The sequence below is a fragment of the Phalaenopsis equestris genome, unplaced genomic scaffold (genome assembly GCF_001263595.1).
Source record: "Phalaenopsis equestris unplaced genomic scaffold, ASM126359v1 Scaffold232797, whole genome shotgun sequence".
NCBI classification, from domain to species: Eukaryota; Viridiplantae; Streptophyta; class Magnoliopsida; order Asparagales; family Orchidaceae; genus Phalaenopsis; species Phalaenopsis equestris.
Window position 1 is genome coordinate 109,030 of NW_018250758.1, and position 15,576 is coordinate 124,605.

At 34.1% G+C, this 15,576-nt stretch overlaps 1 protein-coding gene across 1 annotated transcript; it reads right to left on the reverse strand.

Annotated features, from left to right (window-relative positions):
- Positions 1 to 1,316: 1,316 nt before the first annotated feature.
- Positions 1,317 to 4,528, reverse strand: LOC110038417 (pentatricopeptide repeat-containing protein At4g20770). The gene has a single exon (XM_020743263.1). It carries the CDS (start codon positions 4,424 to 4,426, stop codon positions 2,030 to 2,032), a length of 2,397 nt encoding a protein of 798 aa, XP_020598922.1. The 5' UTR covers positions 4,427 to 4,528; the 3' UTR covers positions 1,317 to 2,029.
- Between the last annotated feature and the right edge of the window lie 11,048 nt (positions 4,529 to 15,576).

A 15,576-nucleotide genomic window follows, 5' to 3' on the forward strand; every position in this document is an offset into this window, starting at 1 on the left:
AAATAAAAAAAAATCAATTTTGAGTCATGATCAATTATTTAGTAAGAGAAATCTCTGCGATCACAGAAAACATGGAAAGAAAATAATTGAAGTAAAAGTTTTGTGACTAAGCATACTCAAAGAAATAGTCCAAACGGAAACAATGACTCGCAAGATCTTAAAGCATAAAAATCACTATATTTGAGAAATTTGCTCCTAAGAAAGTATAAAGTCACTTACAAAATTGACAACTCGGTCTCTGATTAATTCAACTGCTTGACAACACACAACAAATGAACACTTGATTTTCTAATGGAACTCAATCAAACTTCAAAGTTTGGAACTGAAATTGTTGATGATTTAGATCAAGATAATAATAAAAAGAATAGTTGTTGGAATGCACACTCAACTAATGAAGCAAGAGAAATTATTCAGTGTAGGTCACTGGTGAAGTCACTATTTAGGGTTGAGTCTAAATGTGTGAGACTAATCCATGTATGATGGTTCTACATGTATCCTAGGGATCGCGTGGCTTTGTCACCTTTAAATCGATTTATCATACCAAAACACCATAAATTTAGGGGCATTTTGGTCCAACATAGGTCTCAAAGATGAGGTAATGAATTCATCCATTATATGCTCATTGAAAGTACTCAATTACCTTTTACCACAACATACCTCATTTCACTCTCCAATGGAAGCTCTTGAAGGTAGCTTGCATTTTTTTCCCTTGTTTTCAAGCTCATATATTGACGCAAGAATTAAAGTGTATTCCTTGAGGACAAGTCCTCGGAGTCAGCTCACCAATTTTGGAATGTGTGTGAGAATTGAAGTTGTGCTAAAGATGGCATCTTTCAAGAATCTTGATTGACCCAAGGTTGTTTGATGCCATGCAACAAGAGAAAAAAATGATTTTATCAAACAAAGGGTGGGAGTATCATCTATAAAATATAAAAAAGTAAAAAATTAGACTTAAAATATTTTTTTTACGGACACAAAAGCAACATAGAATAATCTAATAAAAGAAAGGATAAAATTAATGTGAAAATATTATGAAAAAAAGGATAGGTCGCAGACAATGTAATTAAAACTTGTGATAAAAAATTGAAAAATCAATTTAAATCTCATATAGAACTTAACATAAATGAAAATAGAAGGAGAATGATACGATTGAAGATGATGAAAACATAGATACCATCAAATGGAGAAAAAAAAAAATGTAATAAAACATTTTGCAATGCGGAAGTAAATAATAGCAAAACAAAGAAGTGAGTTTGAGAACATGAAATAGGATGAAACAAACATAATAGATTGATATTTGAACACATTTATTGTTGAGCCATGAGTATATAAAAAATGTAGCATCCTTGATAAAATACAGTGCATTTTCAAGCCATCATACATTATCTTGGTTAACACAAACCTTAAACATCTTTTAGTCCAAGAAATAAATATGCATTAGAAAAACCTTCCAACACTGCACGTCCAACTCAGGAACCTGTTCCTCCAAACTAGTTGAAACTTATGACAACTCACTGGAATATATTGCAGGGGAAAAAAGCCATTTGAATTTAAGCATATCTCCAAGAGAAAAATCTGAAACAAAGTTGTAGTTTTGATAAAATAGTACTGTCCTATAAATTTTACCTCAAATTTAGTTTGTTGATCCAAAAAGAAATCAATCTTCAAATTTAATCCCATTGAATCTGAAATTTCAGGTTTCCTCGATAGCTTGACACTAAATTTGATAGTCTTGCATATTTATCATCAAAGGCTGGAAAGAATAAATAATCAGTCCAACGCGTGAATGACATTTAATATTTTGTTTTCCACCATCGCCATCTATCAAATCTGTACAATCCTTAATTATGCATGAGCAGCCATGCACCAATTGATTAGTTCCTGAGGCAGCCAACATGTCCAAAATGACCTAGCTCATGAAGGTGTCCTGGATGGACGAGCTACTGATACATTCTGATTAATGTATAACCGTCGCATACTTGCTAAAAAGTAAAGACATTCTTCTCCTTGAATCCTCATTTTTGCTGCATCAAGCAGCACAAATTTCATGAGAGGGAGCATCACCATTTAATTTTCTTCCATTGCCACCCACCAAATCCAGACAATCATCCACCATGAATGCCTGGACACCATTCTTATTATTAATCCAGCTATACCCTCTATCTTTTACCACTCCTCTATCACTCATTAATTTTCTCACAGCAGCTGCATGAGCCCATTTGCCTGCAGAGGCATACATATTAGCTAGCAGCACATACGGTGCAGAATTCTTCGGGTCAATCCTGAAGAGTTCTTCGGCTGCTCTCCTGCCTAAGCTGGCATCTCCATGAACTACACAGGCACTAAGCACAACCTCCCATACTATGGGATCATCTTTATAAGGCATTTTGTCTAATAGTAACTTTGTGTCTCTCAGGCAGCCAGCACGCCCCAAAGTATCCAAAATACAAGTATAGTGATCAGCCAATGGCTCAATGTCATACTCAACTTTCATGGAGTTGAAGAATCTTATTCCCTTGTCAACAAACCCTGAATGGCTACAAGCAGTCAGAACAGCAACAAAAGTCACAGAATCAGGCTTCTCTTTGGTGTCTAGCATGTATTCAAAGAGCTCAATGGCTTCCTCTCCATAACCATTTTGTGCATATCCATGTATCATTTCGTTCCATGAAACAATGTTCTTCGATGGCATTCCGTCGAAAAAAAGGCGTGCCTCAGTTACTACGCCACATTTGCCATACATATCGATAATAGAACTGCCAACATAAAAGTCACAATCATGCCCATCCTTTATTACCTGGGCATGTGCCTGTCTTCCCTGCGGTAAGGAGCACAATCTGGCACATGAATTGATTGTACTTGCATAAGAGGACTCGGTTGGAGACAAACCATCTTCTCTCATCATTTTAAAGAAGGAAAAAGCTTCCCTATTTAGAGAATGGTGAGCAAAACCTGTAATCATTGAATTCCAACTGACAACATCCCTGTCTTTCATCCTATCAAAAACTTTCCTAGCTGCCTCAATATCACCACACTTTGAATACATATCAACAAGCCCGCTAGAGACAAACATGTCTTCATGGAGTATCACCCTCATAGCAGCACCATGGACCTGTTTGCCAAGCTCAAAAACTCCCATTCCAGAGCATGAGCTCAGAATGATTGCCAATGTCGTTCGATTTGGTTCTAAGTTTGAAAACTTCATTTCCCTAAACAACTCTATTGCTTCCTGGTGATCCTCATTTTGACAGTAACCAGAAAGTATGGCATTGTATGATGCCACACTAGGAGATTTTATCTTATCAAACATTTTCCTAGCAGTTTCAGTGTCTCCAGACTTCACACAAGCACTCAGCATACTGATATAAGTAACCTCATCTGGTTCGAATTGAGATTCCTGCATCAGCTTCCACATATCAACAGCCCTATCAGCATCACCATTCTTTCCATATCCAGCAATTATAACATTCCATGAAACAACATTGATTGCGGGCAATGTCTTGAAAATAAAGTCAGCTTTCTCCATGTCTCCATGCTTTGCATACATGTCCATCAGCGAGTTACCAACATGTGATTCTGATTCAAAGCCATGTTTTAAAACAATGGCGTGTATTGCCTGACCGACACTATAACTAAAAGATAGCTCATCAAGGCAATATGATTCATCTTCAGTTCTAGCGCAAGCACCAAGAACACTAGAAACTGCAACCTGGTCTATCAAAACACCATTTTTATGCATTCTCGCAAACAATCTTAAAGCTTCTGCAATACAACCGCTTTGCACCAAACCACCAATTATAGCAGTAAACGACACCTCATTGGGTCGAGCCATGCCATCAAAGAGCCTCACTGCGTCATCAAGAATCCCACATTTGGTATACAAAGAAAGAAGAGCGTTCTCTACAAATAAATGAGAATCAAGACCCACCTTGACAATGACGCCATGGCATTTCGTACCGCCAACCAAATCCATCAAGCTCGCACACGCACTGAGGACACTTGCGAAAGTGAAATGGGTCGGCATTAATCCTTGCTGAATCATTTCATGGTGCAAGTTCAAGGCTTTTTCTTCTGGTCCTCTTCGTGCCAGAACACTGATCATGGTGTTCCAGGAGACCACATTTTTCTCAGGCATTTGATCAAACAGCTGCTGCGCTAAATCAATGTTCCCAGATTTGGAAGCAGAGGACAGGATGGCATTCCAGGAGAAGATGTTTGGATTGAGAATTGAATAGAAGGAATTGAGGGCGTAGTCGAATTGATTGCACTGGGAGTAGAGCTCCACAAGGCGGTTCGAGAGGAAGGTGTCGAGAGAGAAGCCACAGGCGAATATTTGAGCGTGGATGGCTTTACCAGAGAGCAAGGCTTTGTTCTTGATGCAAGGTTGGAGAAGATTGGCGAATTGGAGGACTCTGGGATGCGCCATGGCTCCTCTGAAGTCGGCATGGAGCAAGGGGAAAGAAATAGCTGCAGCTTGAGTCGAGAAAAATAGTGGTGCAATCTAAATATTAAACAATTTCAAACAAAATGTGACCTGACGCAATAGAAACTAAAAACAGAAGGCATATGTATATATGTGTGTGTTTATTTTAATTTAAGAAAATATATATACGGCTAAAGGCTATTATTCAAGCTCTTGCTTTAAGAATTTGAGTGTCGCATCCTACACTTTGAGGGAATCAAACCCCAGACCAGAGGAAACTTACAACTGACAAGCAGATATTTAATCAAATAATTTGAATACACGACTATATATATATATATATATAGACACACACCACATACAATTTGTATGTATTTATGTATCTAACACCATACTCTATTTTTAAATTTATACCCTCTAACACTTTTATATCATAAAACATATCACTATTCAGCCTTTATAAAGAGAATATTTAATGTATTAAAAAAATGATATATATATATTAAAGTTTAGGTGTTAGATACTTAAATAGGCAAGAATTAAGTGTTATTGAATAAAATTAAAAGTAACTTTTTCTTAAAATAAGATTTTGCTATTATTGAAAGCCAAGAAATGATTAAATTGGCAAGTAATTGAATTAGAAAAAAAACTAATGGCTAGTTCGAAATAAATTAAAATTTTAGAGATTAAAAGTGCATGACATAGCAGTATTATGACACAGAAGTTTTACGCTTTTGAAATGTCAACAAAATTAGATACAAGTTTTAATGCATTGTGTTATTAGTAGTTTTTTTTTTTTTTTTGAATTTGTTTAGGACTGTTTTTAGAAGCTTAAAGGATTCGACTGGGTATAAATAAGGGAAAGCCAGAAGAAAAATGCATGAGCTGTTCAAAAATAATCTGCTAATAAGTTAGGTATGGTGATTATTATAATTTTTTATTTTTTAAAAAAGACAAACCGTAACTAAATAGGTGCAGTGTGAAAACGCTCTTTTCAGCGTTTTGAAAACGCATAAACTGCCAAAATATAGTTTACCCAAATAGGTCTGGTGCATTTTCAAAACTCCACCGCGCCAAATAAGCTGTCGTGAACGGGGCCCAATATTAGAATATTTTTTTCAGTCATTTGAAAAATATTTGGTCTTTATATAAAAACTTCTAAAATATAGTTTGATTGATCTATTTAGTAAGATATAAGCCAAAACCCCTCGGCAAGCAATTTGGGGGGACAATAACTTTTGCTACTAATAGTGAACGACGTTTTTTGGGATTACTCAAAGAAAAATTTTGGTTTAGATTAAGATTCATTTAATTGAAAATGTTATAATAGTTTTCAAGGAAAAAATCCTAAAAGTGTTTCACTAAACTAGTAAGCCTTTTGATGACTTATATACCCATTAAAAGAGCCCCTTGTTGCTTAGGTAAATTTTGCATAATGAATAAAAGTGAATTGTTGTCTATAAGAAAATATAAGAAAAATAATTCATGCTTAAAATTAATTAAGAATAGAAAATTGAAAATAAACACAAATTTAAATTTGATTTTTTTAAGATAAAAAAGAAAAAAAAATTTTGTAAGAGAGGAAAGAGTTCACATTAAGGAATGACTTCATGAGGTGTGTCTTCGGCTTGGGAGACTTCTCTCCACAATTATTTTTTATGGATAACTTCTGTAAGCTTGGGGCTGAATCCCTGGGAATTAGAACCTTCACCAATTTTTATTAGTTACTCCACAAATCTATGTTTGTAAAGCTAGTATTCATCTCTTTGGCGTTAAGCTGGATTAACTACATCTTAGAGAAAGTTAAATTAGATATGGTTTGTCGGTGTCACTAAGACTATATTTGTAAAATTGACTATGAAAAATATAAAGATGAAGATCAAAGAGAGGGATGACATGAGAGAAACACTATGATTTATTTTCTTGAGAGTAGAGAGCTTGAGATAATTTATTATGTTATTTGGATTGCTCTTTGACCCCTACAAAACTAGCATCAAAGGGTGGAGACTCCCATAAAACTCACATCCGAGGTTGAGGATGCGGAAGAGAAAGAGGGAGAGAAAACCCAACTGTTGAAATGAAGAAACTCTTGAAGATCAACATCAGTCTGGACCCCAATTTCGAGGAAGAAAAAGAGAAAAAGACAACAATGGTGCTTATCTGAAAGGAACCATGGTTCAAAATATCCATTTAAGATGAAGAAGAAAGGAAAGAATGTGAGTTCATGTATGAAAGGATCAATTACTATGTATAAGCTATGAACCTAACTCCGATCTCTTCAAATAAAATTGAGAGTTTGTGATAAAAAAAGTATATAGTGAAGGTATGAAATTCATTAAGTTCCACCTTGATTTTTCTTCTTCTAATTCTGAAAAGATGTAAAACTACAAGAAGAAAATTTCTTAAAATTAATAGAACTTCTTATTGAGTGTTATTATTTGTATGTTTTAAAGCTTGTTCAACGTGGTTTCATACTGAAACAATGATTAATAGACAGGTCCCACCTCTTTGAACAACTACGGAATTCCAACAATGAAACCCCAACTCAAAAGAAGGTGTTGGATTCGATACACTAGGACGTCTGGATGACATATAATTTTTTCTTGTTGTCACCGAAGAACCCAATTTTGAGTGTGTAGAAGCACGCGATGATTTTGAAGAGCCTTCAATTGTAGATGCACCAACATAATTCAAAGAAGAAACCAAATCGACGGTAGACAAGCTAAGAGAAGTTAATTTGGGGACCAAGGAAGACCCAAGACCAGCAATCATCAGCTCACTACTTAAAAAAATTAAATCAAAAGAGATAACACAATTGCTAAAAGAGTTTAAAGATTGTTTCGCTTGGAGCTATGATGAAATGTCCGGACTTGCCCCAGAGGTGGCGGTCCATAGACGTGGGATAGACCAAATTACAATCCCAGTAAAAGAAAATCTAAGAAGAATGTGCATGAAAATAGAACAGCAAGTCGTAGTTGAGGTAAAATGATTAATCAATGTTGGCTTCATCTAAGAAGAAAGATATGCAACTTGGCTCACCAAAATAATGCCTGTGAAAAAGAAAAATGGCTAAATTCAGATCTACGATAACTTCATAGACAGGAATAATGCATATCCAAAAGATAAATTCCTCTTACCGATCTCAAAGTTGGTGAGCGATATTGTGTCAGTACACACAACTTTCTTATTTATGGACGGATCATTATGCTACAACCAAATTAAGTTATCTCTCGAAGATAAATCAAACACAACCTTTCAAACACCCATTGGGGTTTACTGCTAAAGGATAATGCCCTTTATACTTGAAAATACTGGTGTGACATACCAGCGAGCTATAACACGGATCTTTGATGAACTCATCCACAATCCAATCGAGTGCTATGTGGATGACTAAATCGTCAAGAGCAGACAAAAGGACCAAAGGTACGATTTGAGAATTGTCTTCAAACTATTGCGACAGTTTAATCTAAAGATGAATCCCTTTAAATGTGTCTTTGGTGTCACCTCCGGAAAGTTCTTAGAATTTATTGTTTGCTAACATGGGATCAAAATTGACCCCCTTAAGATTGAAGTGATCTTAAATATGCCCCTCTGAAGAATTTGACCCAACTTCAATCTTTCCAAGGAAAATTGGCATACATAAAGCGTTTTTGCTTTAACTTCTCAGGTAGGTGTCAACCACACACCTCCTTAACAAGGAAGGATGTGAAATTCCTATGGGATGGAAAATGCCAACACGCTTTTGAAAGCATCAAACAAAATTTAACAACGCCTCCTGCTCTAGCAGCTACTATCTCGGGAAGGCCTCTGATCCTTTACAACGCGACTTTAGACTACTCTCTTAAAGCCTTGCTATCCCAAGTCAATGATGAGGGTAAGAAAAATGTGTTGTACTCCCTAAGTTGTATTTTAGTTCCTACTGTAATTAGGTATCCTGCAATTGAGAAGCATTGTTTAGCTTTGATCTTCACTGTTTAGAAGTTAAGGCAATACATGCTCTCTCATAAGGTGACTCTCATCTAGAGAGTCAAAACTCTGCAGTAGCTAATGACTCGACCAACTCTCTTTGGAAGATTAGTAGGTGGGTAATGATACTACTCCAGTTTGACACAACTTTTATGCCCTTACGTGTCGTCATAGAACTGATACTAGCAGACTTCCTGGCAGCACTTCCACTACCAGCAGGGTCCCCTCTCAATGAAGACCTGCTCGACAAACAGATCTTATAGCGCAAAGGTTCTTGCACTCACCATTAGGAACTATACTTTAACGGAGCTGCATCTATTTATAAAGACAAGGGCACGCAGACAATTGTACCCGGCAAAGGAAGGGTATGACTGGTTTTTATCACTCCATAATGAGATATAATGTAATTCTCTTACCACTTGACAGAACCATGTACAAATAATGAAGTTGAATAAAAAGTGCTCATAACCAGCTTGGAGGTCACAACCATAATTGAAATCAGAGAAATTAAAATCTATAGGGACTCTCAACTTATCATTAACTAGGTTGCTAGAAAGTGCAAGACTCTAAAACCAAGGATTGAGCAGTACTACTGCTACACGATGAAGATGTTAGAGCAAATCTCAAGCGTTGCACTTTTTTAGAGTTACGAGGTGAGAGAACTCATTGGCAGACACTTTGACAAAGCTTATGGAGGAGTTGGCCTACCTAGAAGAGGACGATGTTCCAATTTTAGTATAAGGGCGGTAGGTCCTCTCTCAAATAAACATGGACAGGCTTCACAAGATCGGTGTTGACGTGACTGCAACAACTACCAACAAAGAAGAAAAAGAAGATTAGCGATAGTCGATCATTGAACATTTGTTGACTGGGGTGCTACCTGAAGACAATTCTACTACAAATCAAATCAAGCTACGAGCATTGTCCTACGCTCTAGTGAACAACACCCTCTATCGTAGGTCTTTTGATCGATTGTGGATATGGTGTCTAAGCAAATCTAAAGCTCAAGACATTGTCAAAGAGGTGCACTCAAGCCTTTGTGGTGCACATCAATCAGGGCAAAAAATAAAAATGAAAATAAAAAAAAATTGATATGATTAGTCGGCGATGATGGTAGACTACATGGAGACTGTCAAAAGGTGTCACCAGTGTCAGGTGCATCGGGTGGTCTTACATCAGCCTCTAAACATGCTACACCCAAAAATTGTGTCATGACCGTTTGAGTGTTGGGGCACGGACCTAGTGGGCTCTATAGACCCTCCATCCTCCAAAAGCCACTGGTTTATTCTGGCTATCACAGATTACTTCTCTAAATAGGCAAAAGTAATACCACCTAGGGAAGTTAAGGCAAATCAGGTCCTCTAGTTCTTCAATACTCAAATCTCTTACAGATTTAGAGTGCCTCAAAGGATAATCTCAGAAAACGAGACAACCTTCAAGAATACAAAAATAAATAAATTTGTTCGGAGACATGAAATAGATTGGAGATACTCAACAATCTATTCCCCAAAAGCCAATGGTTTTAGCCAAAGCTTTTAACAAGACCTTAGTTCAAAAAATAAAAATAAAAGACAATGATTGACAACACAAGATAATGGCATGAGCAGTTGTTGGAAGCTCTGTGGGTCTAACGTGCCACATATCGAACACCAATATGGTCAACACGATTTGCTCTAGTGAATGAGTCTGAAGCTATACTTCGTCTCGAGGTGCAAATCTCATCTCTCAAAGTAGCAGTTGCCAACAAAATAGCCGAAGAAAAACATGAAATTTCATCTCGAAGAACTCAATATTGGAGGGCAAATGCTTGCAGGATTAATAAAACTTGGAGTTGTACCAAGTAAAGATGATATGAGCCCACGATAAATTGGTTCATCTAAGAACATTCTAAATCAATAATTTGATCTTGGTACTTCGAAGACTTTTTCTCGCTCACCATAAGATAGACAGAAATTTGAACCAATGTGGGAGGGCCTGTACGTTGTCAAAAAGACATACTCAAGAGGGTGCTACCAGCTGGTCAATTGAGAAGGTGAAAGAATAATACTCCCAATTAATTGACAGTGTTTGAAAAAAAATACTATGTGACATGAAAAAGAAGAAATGAGAACTCTTTTGTAAACTAGGACAATTTAAAACAAATTAAAGGAAACATGAATGAGTTTATCTCTTTCAGCAATGTTTCTTTTGTGAATTCTAATATTTGGTCTTGGAGACCCTCTTTCACTCATTAGATTGATGTTTATGAGCTTCTTTCCATGACAACAAATGGACCCTCATACTGAAAAATGGAATGACTAAAATGAAAATAAAAAAAATGACAAATAAACTAAAGTAAAACAAACAAACACATAAACAGGTGACAACAACCATGATAAATCTGAAATACAACCATTGATATTTTCCATATTCCTTGCAAGAGAATGTCAGAACCCGAACTCATTTTTACCTTTTAGAGTAGTGTGTGCTTGACCCTGGACAACAGGTGTATGGAAAGAGAATTAATGATCCACTTTGATTTTGACATGAAACAAGTTGAATTGTTGTACAACGACTCATCACTGTCCATAATTGGTCAAGAGGAAGCAAAGGAAAGGGAACCCGTTTTGGAATTCCATTCTAGACCGGAAAAGACCGCCAAATGGAAAATAGAGTCAAAAGAACCTGAATAAACCACCGCCGATAAAACAAAAAAACAGAGGATTGAGATCAGTAGTATTTGCTGCCGCACAGGGGATAATGGGTGCTTTTATGACAGACCATAATAAAATCAAGACTTGTTTAACCCGCACAAAATGAAGGGACCAAAACAAGCAACTAAAATGAGTCAAGGAACAAAAACAACAGACACTCCGACCTCAGCCCATGGATGAGGATTTGCTAAAGTCTAGTTTCAATTTCTAGAATACACTCCCGAAGAAGCATACCTGATCCTTGGGATACATAATTTTGGCCCGAAGGAGGATGAGATGGAGAGACGCATCTTTGCGTCGAGTTTATTCACCGCATAGGTTGTTACCCCATGGCACCAAAAGAGCCTATTGTCAAATAAACCATTTTTTAGGGAAAGTTAGAGTGCATGTAGACTATCAGATGATATGTACAAAAGGATGCTTAAATTCTTTTACCATTTGCATCTTTCTATGGATAAAATTGCACTTTAAACAAGGGTATTTTTTTTATTTTTCTTACAGGTATAGCAGGTAATAGAAGTGGAACAAAGTGAAGAAGAAATGGAGTGAAGCGGAGGTGACATGGAGCTAAGGGAGCAACAAGTGATTGACACATAGGTGTCAGCCTTTGAGTACCAAGCCGTTGCACTCAAGTGCCTTGGCGCTACACACTTAGGTGCCTAAACTCCAGCAACTATTGGACAGTTTTTTCAGCAATTATCCCCATGGCCTGGGGAATTATTTAAAGGTTATCCCCATGGCCTGGGGAATTATTTAAAGGTTATAAGCAGTTTTAAAAGGGCATGGAGAGAAGCATTTCAAGAGGAGACGAAGAGGAACATTAGAGGATTGTTTTAAGAGAGAATTAGGGCTTTTACTTAGAGAATTTGGTAAGAATTAAGAGATTTATTGTAAGGAGATTGCATCAGCACTGTAGTAAGGGTTTGAGAAAGCCAGAAAGAGGATTTTCAAAGTATTGTAAAAAGGAAGAAGCTAAGTATTGTGTTTTTTTTATATTATACTTTTGTAAAACACAATTATCTAGTGGATTTGTTTTACGTTAATGATGTTTTGTGGTGTGTTTTCCAAACTTAGTGAGTAGTTTTTTCACATTTCTCTTATAATGATTATGTTAGTTGCATAGGAATGGTCGAATACCTTTGAAATTGATTTTCCATTTTCTATGTGATGAGTTTTCTTCTATGCTTCATTTACTTTTCATTCTGGTTAAATGATTAGTTAATGTATGTTCTGATCCATAACAACTCGCGAAAGCTATGGAAGATTGATTATAATATTCACATTGAACTATAGGTTATGAAACAAAAGTAAACTATAGAGTGATGCAAATAGATAGGAAAATACTCTTTGATGGGTTTAGATTGAGGTTTAAGAAATTAGAACCAGTTTAACCAAACTTTTTATGCACTTGGGAGAGAGTAAAGTCGAGAATTGCTCCTTTTTTTACAAGCTATAATCGTAATTTCAAGTATTGGTTTTCCTATACACTACATATATCATTGCAAGGGAGGGTAGTTTTTACATTATGTCCTTAGAGAATTTTTTAAAGATTCACCTAGGTCAGAGGACCACTTAGGAAAATTTTTATGATTTTTTGAATTATATTTAAATTTTTTTGATTTTTATATTGGTTTTGATGAATAAAAAAATACAAAATATGTTTTAATTTCAAAAATTCAAGTTTTATTTTTCATTGACTCCTCTGACGTTAAGGAAGTCAGAGAAATTGATTTTATAAGTTTCTCATTTGTATTTTACTTATTAGAATATTTTGGTGGATAATTTTGTAAAATTTCAAGAAAATAATTTTAAGTGTTTAAAAATACATTTTGGGTTTTAGAAAATTTATAAAAAGGTTTTAAAGGTACCATCTCTTATTAGGAGTGATTTCACATCATTTTAACAAATTTTGTATTTTTTTTCAATTTTTAACTATTATTTTAATTATTTTTATTAAAAAAATACCCAAAAAATAAAATTTTTATTTTGACTTCAATTTTATTTTTCTTAAGTGTACATGACCTTAAGGAGTTCACAAACTCAAGTTCATATTTTTTTATTTATATTTTATTGTTTATAATTATTTTAGTGAATAATCATAAATATCTTGAAAAATAGTTTTAAGTATTCAAAACATATTTTTGGGCCAATAAAATATCAGGAAAGCATTTTTAATTTATTATTTTTAATGATGGGAGATTTGGTGGCAATTTTAAAATATTTTGCATTTTTTTTTGTTTTTTTTTTGTTTTAATTATTTTTAAATGCTTAAAAAAAGGACTTTTATTTTAATTACAATTTTATTTATCCTAAGTGTATCTGACTTTAGAAGGTTCACCAAAATTGATTTTATATTTTTTTCTTTATATTTTAATTATTATAATCTTTTTAAGTCAAATTAGTGATATTATGAGAAAATACATTTAGGCATTCAAAACACATTTTTTTTACTTTGAAATTTTAATGGGAGCATTTTAAAGTGTTTTTCTTTAACCAAATAAATTTTTGTGATTTTTTTTGTAATTTTAGTGATTTTTAAAATTAAATAAATATTTAAAAATACATTTTTATATTTAAATTTAACTTTTTTTTGTTATGTCCCTCTGTTTTTTTTTTTTAGGGTTTTTTTTTTACTTTTATGATTTTCGTACACCAAGATATGTATTTTTAAAGTTTATGTATTTATTTAAATTAGAAAATATCCTATTTTTTCTACTTATACGCATAGGTGCCACGTCGATCTCGTCATCTCCGAAGCCTAAGTTGCTTTGCATCTAAGAAATCTAAGTTTTGAACATGTTCGAACGACATACGCAAAGATCATCGAAGTTCAGATACTAGACATGTAAATCCATAAGAATTGTAGTGTGCATGTAAATAGAGAAGAAATAAATATCTTTCATGTGAATTCCTAGGACTTGAGTGTTGGCATGTGAATACATAAAGTTTAAATAGCTAACATGAAAATGTGTAAAATTTGAGTAGCTAGCATTTGCAGCATCCATGAGACTCAAACATGTAGGCATATAAAGAAATGAGACTTGAATAGTAAGCATGTAAATACAAGAGTGGAGAGGTACAAACAAGTACAAGCAAGGTAACTAGCATGTAAATACAAAAGAATTAAGTGATAGTCGTGTGAATAAACAATAATTAAGTAACATGCATGTAAATATCGAAGTTTGGATTTTAAACATCTAAATATGTAGGATTTGCATGGTATTTATGAAAATACATAAAAAAAAAAATGTAGCTGTATATAAATATCAACGTTTGGTTTTATTTCATTTTTTTTTTAATATATAAGGATAAGGTAGCATGCATGTAGCTTACCTCCTTTTTTAGCAAAGATTTAGGTGTTAGATTTGTAAACCCGCAAAAATTGGGTGGTATGCATGTAAATTTCTTCTTTTTATTTTTTTACGTAGAGGTGGAGTTTTTGTGTATGCATGTAAATAGCTCGTGTTCGAAATCGGCTCGTGTTCGAAATTGGCTCGTGAACAGTGTGTTCGTGTTCGGCTCGATTTAAATATTTGTGTTCGTGTTCGGCTCGAAATTGGCTCGTTAATCTAAAATTGAGAAAAATAGATGAAATGTGTGGGATTCGAACCTGGATCAAATCTATACAAAAGAATGTTATATTTATGACTCACATTTATTTTAATAACTTATGAGATTTATTTTTGATAACTTAAGTTATTAATTTTCATAACTCATAACTTATGTCATAAATTATGACAACTTATGATATTTATTTTGATAACTTAAGTTATTTATTTTCTTAACTCATAACTTATGTCATAATTTATGATAACTTATGATATTTATTTTTGTAACTCTATAACCCCTAAAATAAATAAATGTTACTAACTTATGTCATTGATTTTATTAATAAAAATCAATTAATTTATTAAATTATCATAAATCCTATTGGTTAGTAACCCCTTGATGGATGGTGGATAATAGAGCATGAATTTGAGAATGGGTCATCTCTCTACCCAACACACCTCGTACATTTCTCTCCATCAGAAAGTACAGAAAGTTTTAAGGGATTAGAGAGAGAAACTCCATCTCTTCAAGATCAAATTTGTTCATCATGAATACAGGTATGCGTCGCTTTATTTTTACATAGTAAAAATCATGAATTTAAAAGATCTTGGCTATTATGTACTTTTCTTTTGTAATTTGTGTATAAAGTTGAAACATGAATTTTCTAACATGTGGTATCAGAGCCTTGATTACTAAATTTATGATTTTTCATATAATTTTATTTGTGTTAATTGTAATAAATTCCCGCTGTGAATTAGTTTTTTAATTAGATCAATAAAACTAAAGTAAATTGATATGATTGAAATTAGTATTTATTTAATGTCTATGTAATGTTTAATTTGTTAGTCACCAAAGTGACCAAATTAATAAGTTTAATAGATATTAAATTAAATAAATTCAATTAATCAAGAGTATGTGATACTTGTTATGAAATAATTTAATATT

What these genes read in the sequence shown, in the direction of transcription:
- LOC110038417 (XM_020743263.1), bottom strand. Translation starts at nt 4,426, where the DNA reads ATGGCGCATCCCAGAGTCCTCCAATTCGCCAATCTTCTCCAACCTTGC.